Genomic DNA, 14110 nt, shown 5'->3' with positions numbered 1-14110 from the left:
CTTCTATTCAACACTCATCATTATCATATTTCATTATCATATTGGTGCTGTTATCATTTCTGCTGTTATTAAGTATCACCATTATCATTATAACAACCAGTCTGACAGTGCTTGAATACACAGTATTTGCTGTTTTTCCTCTCCACCGGGAACTGTTGGGTTTCTATCTAAAATGTAAGGTCTTGACTTTACCCTGTACAGATTATGTATGTTATGATTTGATGCTATATGAGTAGAATTGAACTGAATGGAATTTAATTAAATTTAACAATCAAAAATTCTGCAGCCACTCCATGATTTTACATGATAAGTATACACTGAATTTTTGAAACTTATTCCACAAAGGTTTTTAAAGAGGTTCGGGCAAACACCTATAAACACATAATGACAGACATTATGTTGTGTCAACACACACATTTATTGAAGTGATGCCATAAACAGGCAAAACATCATATTGAAGATTTTATTATTAAACAGCGTCTTGAAAATACAGGTTTACACAGATTGTGATTAGAAAATAATAGTACAACTACCAGTATTTGGTATCCAGACTGACAAGGACAATTTAAAAAAAGCAGAATATCCCCCAACCACAAAAGTAGCTGAGCAACTATGATAGACCAGAGAGACAGAATTCATACTTATGCAGTAGCCACACATGCACATTCACACAATCACTGTCAGGTCACATACACTGGCAAGTGCAAATTTGTTCTAGCACATGTATAAATCGAGTTGAGTAGGTAGAATCTGCTTGTGAAATCCCTTTCAGATTCAGCTAACTTAATATCTAATGGGAGCCATGTAATACAAACAGCACAGCGTTTCCTCTCCCGAGTTCTTACAGTGGTACACAGGGCAGACAGAATGTGTTTAAAAAGTAATTAATGAACAATAAGGATGGAGTCTAGCAAAAACAACACAGGTTATGTGGACTAGATGATGGACTACCCCAACGTGCTAGTCCCCTTTTACCCCTCCCAAATGTCTCTTTCTCCACTTGATACAAAAATAAAACTGTGCTTCCCCAAAAACCCACCCTGGACACTCCTGTGCCTATAAAACTATCTAGAATCAGATAATACTTCCCACGGACAACTTCGGACACAGTCTCTGCTGTTCCGAACCAACTATTACCCCATAAACCTCTTTTCCCTTTACTTTATCTTACCCCTCCCTGGACGAGACTTGGGCCAAGTCATCATTTGAGAGGCCTCCAAATGCAGCTTTACAACTGATAGTTTGGAACCAACTGTACTGTCCACCTCAAAGCACAAAAACACATCTCTCTTGTAAAATACTCAGGCTAAAGCAATTGCTCACACACAACTGAAATGATGTGTAATTGACCTAGCTCTGCCCATGGCTGGCAATCCCAAAAGCAATGTAGCGCGACTGATCTTCTACTTCAACTTTTTGATGCATTGTGAATGGGCATCATCTTTAAAATTATGCAAACGTTATTTTTAACCTTTCCATACACGCTACTGTCCACTATATTGATAGTAGTAGTTACTGAGTAATAAGACCCAAATAATTCCATTGTTTAAATGCATCTAAGAGGAACGTGTGAATGGGGGCAACTTTTTTAATCAATACTGGCTATGGCTAATTTTGGATCAAACTAAAAGAAATTCATATAGAGCAGTGGAGAAAATACAGACTACTGTGTGAGAAAAAGATAATGCTGGGAACTTATTTTTCTCAGTGTTTATTGAGCATATATCTCCAATTGATTTTAAATGATCCTGTGCTACTGTTTAATGTAGCGCTTATATGCTTTTGGGAAACCAGGCCCTACCCAGTGCAAACCCCAAGGTGGTCAGCTGGTCAGTCACAGGGCTCTGTCTTTCCCCGGTTCTATCTCTTGCCCCTTTTATTACCAGCAGGGGGCTTCTTGAGCTGGAGAAGGGGTCCTCCTGTGCCAAAGCCTGCAGTGGGTGGATTAGAGACCCCAAAGGTCAGACCGGCCGAGGGGTTGATGCCAGGATTACTGAAGTTGAAGCCTGAGCTGCTGCTGCTACCAAAACCTAGAAAAGGAAGAGAAAGCACACAGGTCAGAAAAGAGAAATATACACGAACGGTTAGAGAAAACAAAAGTAATGGAGCAAATAAATGACAATTAAGAAAAACAATGTAATATAGAGATTCTAGCATTTGCTAGGTTGTGAACAGATTTTGCCCACTTGCTCTAAACCCCAGATCCTAACGTGTTGTGGCCAAGCTGCCTGCACGCTTAAAATGCCTGCAAGACTATAAAAGGATGATGGCGTTGGCAAAGCTTATGTACTTCCAGAGAAGGACCAGTGAAAATATATGTTAGTATAGAATTTCCATTATAGTACTGTATTGTTTTGAAACTTAGTAACAGTTTTACATTATACAGGAAGCTTGTCCAACTGCTTCTGATGACATATGCTCAGAGAAATGTCTCAACTCAGGAGGTGCACTTGCAAACAGAAAAGTATTTTTTTCTTTTCTTTTCTGACTCTAGTTGTACTGTAATTTTTCTAGTTACAGTAATTTCAGGGAGCTGTGGGTGTGAAGGGGGTATATACATAATGTATGTACCTGCACTCAGACTGCCTCCTGTGGGCTTACTGGTGGAGGAGAAGGCAAAAGAAGACCCCCCAGTCCCCACCCCACCAAATCCTGGCCCACCACCAAAACCTGTAGGAGAAAGTGACATGGAAGTAAGTTTGGGCAAAGCACACACTACACTACACTACACTAGGGACGAATACAAGCAGTCGTGCCTCAGAAGTACGCATAGGCAGGCATTAGCAAATATATATGCAAAACAAAGGCCACAATCTAATCAATATAGCACTATGCATGTTCTATCTTCTGATCAGAGACTGCAGACAAAATGTGAGCCACAGTACACTGCATGGCGAAGCAAGGGTCAAGGGAAAAAAAAAAAAAAAAAGAAAAATGAGAAAGATGATTTTCACACCTTCTACAAGAGTACACACCAACTCTGTGTGCGTTCAGACCACTTGTTCCCACACTGCCAAGTGGATTTGCAGGATATACAGAATTGTTTTAAGGAGACAGACTGGTGAATTTTTTTTCAGCCAGATTTATCTTCACTTCAGACAAAAAATGGCCTAACTTGTCACATGTAATGGTAAACACAGCAAGATCCAGCAAGGGCTTGCTCAGTTTTCTTGTGGTGTGAACGCACCTGACCTCTTGTACAAGAAGAACAGGGGAAAAAAAAAAAAACACAAAACTGCTAAGCTTTAACTACACCACTCTCTCAGACACACACACACGCTGCCTCTATATACTTTCACAAAAAAGAACATAAAGGCCTGAAACGAAAAAAGGGCTGCTAGGCATTGGATGATTAAGTGTGTAAGAAAAAGGCTAAATAAAAGGGAGCATTCATTCAAACAGAAAAAGGCAGAGGTTATACCTCCAAGGGTAGAGGAGCCCAAGCTAGTGCCCACTGCCGTGGCAAAGGGGTTTCCAAACCCTGCTCCCAAGGGTGCCTGGGTCCCTAAGGCACGGAGAGAGAGCATATTCTTAACTCTGAATGTGTTGTGTGTGCGTGAGGTAAATTATGTTCCTCATCTCCTTTGACAGAAAAAGCTGGTGAGACCATTCACCATGACACAAACGCTTTTTGTATTTTGTGACTTGCATTACTGTCACATGAAATTATAAAACTGACTTCTCATTCACTTTGACAGAAAACATGCTTTTATATCAAAAAGTTTAAAGAGAGAATTCCAAATACACAGGTTTCCAATACTTAGTTTTTAAAGTTTTAAGAGTATCTGTAGCAAACAGAAAGTCTGCAGTAGATGAGGAGCTATGAGGAGACTGCAGCAGCTGAGTAACTATACATACAACCCTCACATGGTCATTTAGAAACAATACTACACTATAACTGCAGAATCAGGCAACGCACAAATATATGTAATTTATAAATATTGTTTTACAGGTTTTAAACTATGACGTTCCAGCTAATCAGCAACAGTTATTGTTGCTGACAGACTGAAAAAAATGCTGCTAGTTCTTTCACTCAGAAACTTGTCGTTTTTTTTTCTTAATGCATTTTTTTTTCTCCTACGTAATCAAATTTTGTGAGGCTTCCAATTAGTCTGCATTGTTAAAACAACTTCAGTCAAAAAGAAACAAGGACAAACGTTTCTTTGTTTAAAAATGGATTTATTGTCAATTTAATATGCAATTCCACTTACATAAAACACAAACAAACAGTTTAGAACAGAATTGATTGTTATTTGCTAACTGCTACTGCATTTGACAAGTTTCCAAATTTTCAAGATTTCTGAGAGTGAATGAACTAGCATACGCCAAAGAAATGCATCACACAATAGTTGAATATAGCTTAAAAGGCACACCATATTATATATTAAATATACTGTATCAACAGGCATTGGTTATACAGGTTTAAACACACTCATCTACAAGTAAAAGCACTCGAGATTTAGATAAAAAAATGTGAATTTGGCATCTATGGCTGCCTCTCAGTGTAAAATGTTCAAAGTAAATGAAACTTAGTGATATGTTACAGTTTGCCTGTGGAAGTCAATGTGGTCAAGTTTTGGGTCACCCTTCCAACAGGAACAGATTGACCTTTGTGGTCTGTGTTTGTTTGAACGCTTTTCACCAGTGTATTCTTAGACATTATCACAGCCAAAATTTGTGGTTAAAGGTCTCTCTTTTTTTTTTCATTTTTAAACACAAAACTGCTCCTTGGATAAATTTACACAATTGCAGGCTACAAATACTTTTCTTTCTTGGATCAAGTCTGACTTTGGGTGAGGTGACTTTAATATATGTATAGCTTGTCAGAGATCGCAAAAATAAAACAACCTGCAATGGTAGTACCTCCAGGAAGCCGCATACAGAAAAAACCACTACAAAAACGGCATAAAGGCGGTGCATGATAAAGAATCAAAAGGAAATGGTTACGACAAAATAAGTAACATTCAAAACAGTAACAGCCAACCACTCAGAAGACCAGACTCTGATTTTCTGGATTTTTGACCAATCAGGCCCATTTTGGTGAACTGCTGTGTTGAAGCTCAACAGCACACGGAAAGATACCATATAAACAATTCAGAATTATTAAGTTTCAGAATAACTCAAGCTGATTTGAGCACTGTAGGCAAAAACGTGGTGCTAGTACTGTACCATCTATACAAAAATAAAATAAAAATCACATTTTAATTCCTTCACTTGTTTAAAAAGAAGAGGCAAATGGGATCATTCAAGAAAATACAGCAGTCAGCATTTGCATACATTACTGACAGATATTGAGAAGATGCCTAACATACAGGAGTAAGGTGGCTAAATATCTACTATCACCTCCAAGCTCCAAACAGGTTTGAAAGACCAATAATTATCACATAATTATCATTATTATTATTATTGTGCCAAGTACGAATGTAGAGATTTGGAAGACAATATGTTTAAGTGTAAGCTAAACTACACAAAAGAAATTCTGGACAACTTGGGAATCCAGCTAGGTCCAAAACTGTATCTTAATCCTACAAAATTTTAGAGTTGTTTAACAGAGGACTGGAATGTCCAAAGCAGCAGTTTATCAATTAACACACAGCCGTTTCATCAAGAAAGAATCAATTAGGTTCACTGAGCACCACTGTAACTAGCAGGAATATACAGATGAGTGATAAAGTGAAAATACAGTCTTTATATCACAACATTTTCCTGTCCTTACTCCTCTGATTGCCAAAAATACTGAGCTCTCATCGGAGTCTACATCAAGCAACACCGTTCATTTCATCAATTAACAGTAGGAAATAAAACCCCAAACAATAAAGAGATGATGACACGCAATCTGACTACACTCACCAGTCTTTTTTATTTTGGCACCTATGGATCTTACTGGCACTGAAGGACCAGTGTGAGCAGCAAAAACCATTCTTCTCCTCTCAACTCCCAAACAAATCGGGCTCAACATGAAAGATTTTCTACACAATCGAGGAATTTATTTCGGCAAACGTCTGTACAAAGTACCGCCACCTTGGATAAAATACCTGAAATTACAACATGTGAACAGCACTCTACCTTTTCATTTAACTGAACTGATCATGAAATGATCCAGCCCTGTTACACTGACAGTAGCCCTTCGGTGAAATAGGTTAAATCAAGTAACAGTGGTATGGCCTCATAGAACCAAACCAATGAAATGTATTTTAGTTTTGAATAGTGAGATAATACAGACTCCTTTTTATCACTGTCGACTGTTCATAGTATACATGAACCTTCAACATGAACAACTTCAGCTCTTTGTTCACAACACTTGATTGTATACAAACACACTAGTTCATTTAGTCCAGCAACAAGTGACAAAGAACCAGGCTATTTTACAAGGTTATCAGCCTCGCTTCCACTTCAAGACCGAGTACATGCAGTCATGGAAAAAACGATTTCTTTGTTTCAATTTACAGTTCAGGTAATTAAATACTATATTTTCAGTCCTGAGTCTTTTGGCACCTCTCACCTTACGTCCATTGAGGCACGAATCTGAACAAGCTTGTGGCCTACACAATCTTCTACCACACCAACAAAGTGGGTCAGAGAAGAATCTGCCTGAAGCAAGTAGCACCCATCTGCATGGTTAGTGTTGTATGTGCTGTGACACTGGCCACTCGCCACTATGCCATTCCAATTATGGACTAAGCTACGCACATATACAAAAAAAAAACCCAAAACAAATAAATAGGTAAATAAATACTGAAGAGACATCCACTTGTGATCAGGCTTTGTTTTTGAAATGGTAGAGTCAAATATGAGAGTATAAGCACTATTTGGCAATAGGTAAGGGAATTTTGCAAAATATTATTAACAGCATGTAACCACTAAACAAATGATCAGACGCTGATTTGGCTTTAAATGAAAACAAAATGGAAAGCAACACCAAAACCGAGGTTAACCCAAGATACCAAGGTAGTGTGCACTTTTACCACAAAAGTGGATCTTACCTACTGTGACAACAGGCCTCGTTTGTGACGTGCTTTTTTCTGCAATCTGTGGTTAAGCAATGGATTTTTAAAATATCCCCATCCCTACTCTGCACATACTTCATTAAGCTTGACGGTTATTCAGAATAGCATCTGCATGCCCTGTTACACGATCAAATGTATGCGCATGTTCAAATATTATTACACTGAAAAGTCACATTCATTGTCTGGGTAACAACTGCAGAAGAAATGTTTTAATGAAACCTGACTTAGGCACAAGTTTCTGTAATTTGCCAAACCATGCTGCCTTTGTAACCCTATTCGATTAAATATTGCTTTCAAACTTCTGAATTAAGACTTCACTACACTTTATTTTACTTCACAAGAAAAAAAAAAAGACATCAAATACTCTCATATACATAGTAGCTTAGTTTGTTAATCAAAAGTGGGTGCCCTGATGTGCCAGTAAAATGGCCTACAAATCAAAGCCTACAAAAAAGGCTGAAAATTTGTGTAACACCTCAGAGATGTGGCAACAATTATAATGGAAACTACCCTTAACCAAATTATTTTAATTGTAAAATGTTTAACAAATGTTCATTTGTGTGCCATTAAGTGTTGAAGTGGCTGAAACGATATGATCTGCTCAGTTGTAAGATTGGTGTGTAGGGTTTATTTAAATGTTTTTGGGATGTACCTATTACCAAATCCTAAAAATGTCAGTTTGCCAACACACCTCTGACTGTGAGTAAGCACTTAGTGTAATTAAAGTGCTCAGTCTTCACCTGTCTGCTTATGCTGGATATTAATACTCGATAGAATAATCGTTATTAATACAGTTTTGATTTTAGTGGAGTGGGGTGGGTGTGTTAAAGATTTGGAGTATGGCCAAAATGGGGCCAAGACCCTCATGGTGAGACCCTGAAGAAGAGAAGCTGCAGCTTCAAGAAACAACTGCAACAGAATTCATGTATAAATTTTCTTCTAAAAAATGTTTAGGAGTCTTGTATTGTCAGTGAAGTAAGCCGATGCCATTTGGCACCTGATCAGTTCGAGCTCCCTACATGGAAGAGTAGAGTAGGAGTAGGAGCTACATTATAATAAATTTCGTTATACACTGACTGATGACTCATTCTTTTCACTGCAAATGTCTAATGCTCCTAACCCTACTACCTAACAACATTCACTGAGTGGGCTCATTTCAAGCATCCATTGAATAAAAGTCCTAAAAGTGAATAAGAGTCCTAACTCAAATGAGATATAGAAGCTCTGATTATAACTTCAAGATTCAAGTGAATAAAATTGAGACAGATGGACTTTCTCTCCTATTAAATCATTTCAATAATGTCAGCCTTGTGTACCTGCTCTTACACCCGAATAGAGAGGGCACAGAGAGAAAGAGAGAAATGAGGTGAGGGGATTTGTTATATCCTTGGTATTACTGAAACTGTGTAACATTCAGTGTTTCTACAGGCGTGGCACCAACATTGCCAGATTCACACTGTAGCCATCTATAAAATGTCACTGTGGTATTGTAAGGCGTATTACATAAACATGCCTAACTCTTGAGCAGAGTCATGAGAGACATGATGGAAAGGCAGCACAAAGGTTTCCTGTCAGAGTTAAGCAACACATTTCTCCTATCTCTCCCTTTCTCCCTCTTCTTTGCCTCTTCTCTTTCACTAGGGAAAGTACAGACAAAATAGCTTTGCACTGGCTAAGCCTTTTTTTGTTTTTAAATTGTTTTTCTTTAAACTGTCCTCTCTGACACCTTTTGGCCTTTCCACTTTCAAAATATATCAAGTTTTAGAGCTCACTCACCCTGTCCCCTCCAAAAATTATTTTACATTTTTTCCTCCTGTCCCTCCTTCATACTCTTTAACAAAGTGAAGAGGAGGAGAACTTTTTAAAACTTGTAGGCAGTCAGACCTGGAGTTGGCTGCTGTTGCTGGGTCAACGTGGCTGCCATGGCAACCGCTGCAGCGTTGGGCACACTGGAGAACGGGGCAGGCCCTGTTGTGACTCGTGGTGCACTTTGCCACTTCCTGCTGGATGCCCGTTTGGACTCAAAGACGTCCGTGGAGTCTTCCAGGAAAGCTCGACGATAGGAAAGGTACTGGTGTTTTAAGATCTGCAATACAAGACATGAGAGAGGAAAAGACAGAAAACAAAAATGTAATAAACATGTTATCCACATATTTAAAACAAGAACTTAACATGGCCATCTTGTTGGGTGTTGCAAGTACACTAAATTATATTTACAGTTAGTTTGGAATCTGGGCAACTTTTGTAGTATAACAACATATCATCTGATCTTTCTTAACTTAAAAGATGATGAATATGAATTAAACATTAGATTTCCAGACAATACCAAGTCAATAAGAATATTTAAATCATTTTAAGACAAAGCTGGAGGAAGAGAACTGACCTTGACATTTTCATGAACTGACTGGAGCTGGGCAGCCTGTGCAACAAATGTCTGGTACAACTTCTGCATGGCCAAAGTCAGGTCTGGAAAACACACCCAACAACATCATCATCTGTGCACACATTTGTGGTGAATTCATGAAAAAATTAAGGATAAAAAAAAAGAAATAATGGCAAGAAACAATAATCAGCAAGAATCAGAACATAGAAATAAAGTTATTGACAAAACCTTTATGCTTTTTGCCACTTTATTTTTCTGATTTGTTTTTGTCAAATCAGTGTTTAATTTGGTTCTTCATATAATGTTAACGTATAACAAAACATAATAAAAATGTAAAACCTGGGAAAGAGAGATTTTACCAACTTGTGTTAAAAGTCAAACAAATGCCCTCTTACCCTGAGGAGTGATGTGGGAGCCACTGCTCTGTGTTGTCAGGTGGTTCTCCAGCTCTTCTATCTGCTGACGGTACTGCTGCAACTGCACCTCAAACTGCTCTACCAGGCTGCGGAAGTAACTGGACACAGAAAAATCACACATATTTTCCTATTTGTCCAATCCATGAAGTGATAAAAGCTGTCACAAACAGCTTAGAGACTAGTGCCAAGAGACATATTAGCTCAACAGGCAAAGAACCCCACACTAATAATAAGATGAGTATTCAGTCTTTTCTCATAGGACTCGGATGCAACAGATCAAATTTCAACAAATGTTTAGTTAAAAACAGAGTCAAATGCAAAAGGTCTAACATAAATCAGTCTGATTGCACTAATGCGCAACCCCCTTTGATTTGCTTCAGGACCACTATCTGGTAGCTTACTTACTCGGATGGAGCAGTGTTCTCGTGTTGAAGTCCAGGGGGAGTCTTTTGTGTACGCAGTGCGATGTCAGCATTTTTTAATTCCTTAGGAATAAAGGAAACAGGAATGTCAAATATCTGTAAAGACAGATTGTCTGTATATCCTCAGGATTCCATCTCATTCGAGGAGATGCGAGTAACATACAATTAACAACCTTGATCATCAAGGTCCTAGATTGTTAAGGTCCTCTCATTTCAAGGCTCATTTTAAAGAATTAGATTTGTATATAACCATACCTTTGGGAAAATACCACTTAAATACATTTTGGTATAGAAATGGAGCATTTACAGTGAATTGTTGAAAACATCCAACAGTATGCACAGTTCAAGTAAATTGGAAAGTGGTCTCAGACTTTTGGACCCCACTGTACATACAATGGATCTATGACAAGCAGAATATAAAATGTGTACATCAGAACTAAAAAGACAAGATTGTATATAAGGAGTTCATATCTCACAGTTGTGGGCTTGTGTGTGCAGATGTGCTGATGTTACCTGCGCTGTCTCCAGCTTTAGTTTGTCAATAGCCAGAGCTTGGCGCTGCAAACCACTGGCACTGACAGAGAGAAGCTGTTTCAGGTTCTTGATGTCATCTTGGACTTTAGAAATGGCCTTAGATGACATCCTGCTGATGTCCTCCTGAACTTGTTTCTGCTCTTTCACAAATTTTCTATGAAAAAAACAACAGAATATGTTTTCCACCAATACATTATTAGGGCACCAGTACCATGTATTTATATCTTAATTAAATGTGAATTATGAATTTTTACATGGTGATTTGCAAGCACTTGGAAAAAACACCTGGACACATTACATTTTATTTTGTTTTGAGTTCATTGCCAGACTCCACCCAACTAGTAGAAGTCATAACTTTATGCCTCTATGAGCTAGCTATTTACAACATACAGCCAAAATGAGCTATGTCTCTTTTAAAACAAAAGCATTACTGATAAAACAGGTGAACATTTGCATCTTTACACAAATAGCCAGCCAACAGTAAATCAAATCTTGTGACTATATATACACATGCAACAAGACTTACTGGAAATTTTCAACATCCTGACAAATGACTGGGGGCAGGTTCTCATCTTTTAAAGCTTTACTGTCCCTGAGGAAGAGAGAGAGTGTTTTTCCATCATCATCACAACAAACTGGATGGTCCTCATTCATCAGGTATACATTAACTGGATAGGAAGCCATTGTATGCCTTTCGGTAATCAGTTGTTTACATATTTCTAACATTATATCATAGATAGCTCTGGACAGTTGTTCAACCATTTCCACTTAATAAAGAGCAGTGTGTATGTTGGTAAGCAAGATTTACTGTGCATTGGCTCCAGATGATGTGTCGCTCTTATTCTCAGACGAAGTGCTGAAGTCAACCCCACCCAGGCCAATACTGGGGGCAGGGGCCACTGGTGCTGATGTGGAGGTAGACAGCAGAGAACCCAACGTTAACCCACCTCCTCCAAGAGTGGTCTGGCCCAAACCTGCGACAAAAAGTAAACACATAGGTTATAACAATGCAACATTGATAAAGTTGAGAAGTACTTTTAAAATAGACCTCAATAAACACATTTGTGTCATAATCAAAACCACTGCAGTGGTAACAATTTAAAACACAAATTTTCTCACTGTAAATCAGAAGTCACAGTGCCAGGTAAAGATCACAACCACTTTGTTTTTACCATTAACTACATAAACCCTTAACTTCTTATTAGCTTTACCTTTAAAAGAAATTTCATTATACAACTTACACAATATTTTTCTGTTGTGTTAAGTTCTCAACACTTTGTCTGCACACATCCCTGTGCAAAATTTAACTCAAACCACTAATCATGTGAGAACATACTCAGACTATCCGTTTGCATCCCACCTGTAGAGACAGTGCTGGCGAAGAGGCCCCCGCCCAGTGATGGGCCCGTAGAGGCTATTGTTGTGTTTGTTGCAGCACCAAGACCAAGGGTGAAGGACGTGGCTGCAGGCTGCTGTGGAGCTGTGGACGTCAGGACTGAGCCAAATGTTAAACCTGCCCCAGCAGGGGCTGATGAGGAGGTGGTAGCAGTAGTGGTGAGGGAGAAGGGCGTTGCTGAGGCGGTGGGCTTGTTGAAAGCCAAGCTAAAGCCAGTTGAGGCAGCTGTAGTGGCTGAAAGAAAGTATAAGTACAAATTAAGTTTATAACCTGTTTTCATTCCACAATTGTACTTCAATTGTGCATCTCATAAATACAAACATACATAGTGTAAGGCCTGCAGCGGGTGCAGCAGCGCCTAAAAGGGAACAACATCACAACATAAGACAAGGTATATGGCTGCAGTTGGAAGACAAGTGACTTTGCCGCTTGCCAATAAGCTTGTTTTGGATGAGTGTGACATTATTACTTGAGGCAGGTGTGTTGAATGGGAATCCTCCTGCAGGTTTCTGACCAAAAAGACTGCCCCCTAGGCCAAGAGATGGGGTGGTGCTGGTGGTGGAGGCAGGGGTGGGAGCTGCTGTACCCAGAGCAGTCCCGAAAGAGAAGCCACCAGTACTGGCCGCAGGTGCACTACAACGATAAAAGGCAGTAAATTCAGTCTTATGATTGCAGTTCTTAAAAGATAAAAGAATTATAATTAAATAAAAACACTGGCAATTATTGAGGACATGCCTTACTACTTTTTTCCTTATACATCTTAATTATTACATATATTCCGAGACTAAAGATTATAAAGACAACCTGCAGTTTAGAAGTGTCAAACTTGGTGGAAAGTGAAAGGTGTGAAACTGTGCAAGAAACAGTGTCATGACAATTATGCCACTGATTATCGGGTCAAGCCATGAGAAAATAACAAACGTTAAACATAAAGTAATAAATCTTTGGTGTGCTACATCATGCAACAAACAAGCCACGCAAGTTTATTAAGTTAGTGGGTTGGCTGTAGACATAAGGTTAGACTCAGGTTAAGGTAAGAGGAAACATATACCGACTGGGAAACAGACACAACACCACTAAACGTCAGGTTAACTCTGGCTATGCTAACGTTAGCTAAGTCGGCTTTTTGAAATCTGCCATTACCTGGTTACTGCCCCAAATGTGAATCCACCACCCGTGTTGGTGGTACCCAGGGTTCCTGATGCAAAGTTAAAGCCAGACATTTTCCTTTAAGAGGCACACATTTATCACGAACTACCTATTTCGATTTCACCTACTCATCAAGAGGCTCAGCGAGCAACCCAGCATCACAGCTAACACGCTAGTTAGCTCTGACAGATACCCGCGTTAGGGCCAAATCCGCGGTCTTATCTTCACTCAAAACATATTTTGACAAAATTGTCGCCTTTCGCAAATAAACCTGGATCTATTCCGCTGCAGTCCTGTAAGTTCTCGCCCCTATACTTCTGTTTTTTTTAGATTTTTAAACCTGCCAAATATCGTTGGATGAATTCTCGCATGGTGCTTCTTTTCCTATTGCCCGCCTGGTATTTCCCGAATGCTGTTGCATTTCGGGTAATCTTTCTTCCAACTACATTTCCCGTCGTCCGTGTCGCTGTTTTTGTGTCGCGTGATGCCTCACGCATGCGCAAGTAGCAACTTCGGTACAGTCTTTTGACGTTAACCAGTAACGTCAAAACACCACAATTTGATTCCGGTATTTCTTTCAAAATTAAAGGCAATTTCAGACATCAAAAATGGGTCAGGGAATTTCGCGAAACTGTTGTTTCACACACAGACTCTTTTTTTTTTTTTTTTGTCAATTTTTGTGCTTCTGCATTTTTGGCATTTGCTTTTGCTTTTTTTATTTTTTACTTGTGAATGAGTTCTACTTTTCATTCTATTAATTTTACATTATCAGCCCCCGGTTTGTTTTACACTTCATATAAACT

The 14110-nt window shown here is 38.9% G+C and overlaps 1 protein-coding gene across 4 annotated transcripts; it reads right to left on the bottom strand.

The window, feature by feature from the left end:
* Positions 1-449: 449 nt before the first annotated feature.
* On the bottom strand, positions 450-13722 carry nup58 (nucleoporin 58). Of its 4 annotated transcripts, XM_071485468.1 has the most exons (14): positions 13302-13722; positions 12628-12791; positions 12484-12516; positions 12123-12392; positions 11571-11736; positions 11289-11354; positions 10742-10916; positions 10212-10291; positions 9786-9904; positions 9391-9473; positions 8892-9093; positions 3422-3505; positions 2572-2670; positions 450-2030 (listed from the first exon to the last, which is right to left on the bottom strand). In XM_071485468.1, exons 1-14 carry the CDS (start codon positions 13379-13381, stop codon positions 1861-1863), a joined length of 1791 nt encoding a protein of 596 aa, XP_071341569.1. In that variant the 5' UTR covers positions 13382-13722; the 3' UTR covers positions 450-1860. The 4 variants fall into 4 exon arrangements, with proteins under 4 accessions (XP_071341569.1, XP_071341571.1, XP_071341570.1 ...); XM_071485470.1 differs by lacking the exon at positions 2572-2670; XM_071485469.1 differs by lacking the exon at positions 3422-3505.
* Positions 13723-14110: the final 388 nt, after the last annotated feature.

This window comes from Trachinotus anak, unplaced genomic scaffold (assembly GCF_046630095.1).
Source record: "Trachinotus anak isolate AG129_WGS33_773 ecotype Australia unplaced genomic scaffold, CSIRO_AGI_Tana_v1 ptg000009l, whole genome shotgun sequence".
Taxonomy (NCBI): domain Eukaryota; kingdom Metazoa; phylum Chordata; class Actinopteri; order Carangiformes; family Carangidae; genus Trachinotus; species Trachinotus anak.
This window is presented reverse-complemented; position numbering and strand designations above follow the sequence as displayed.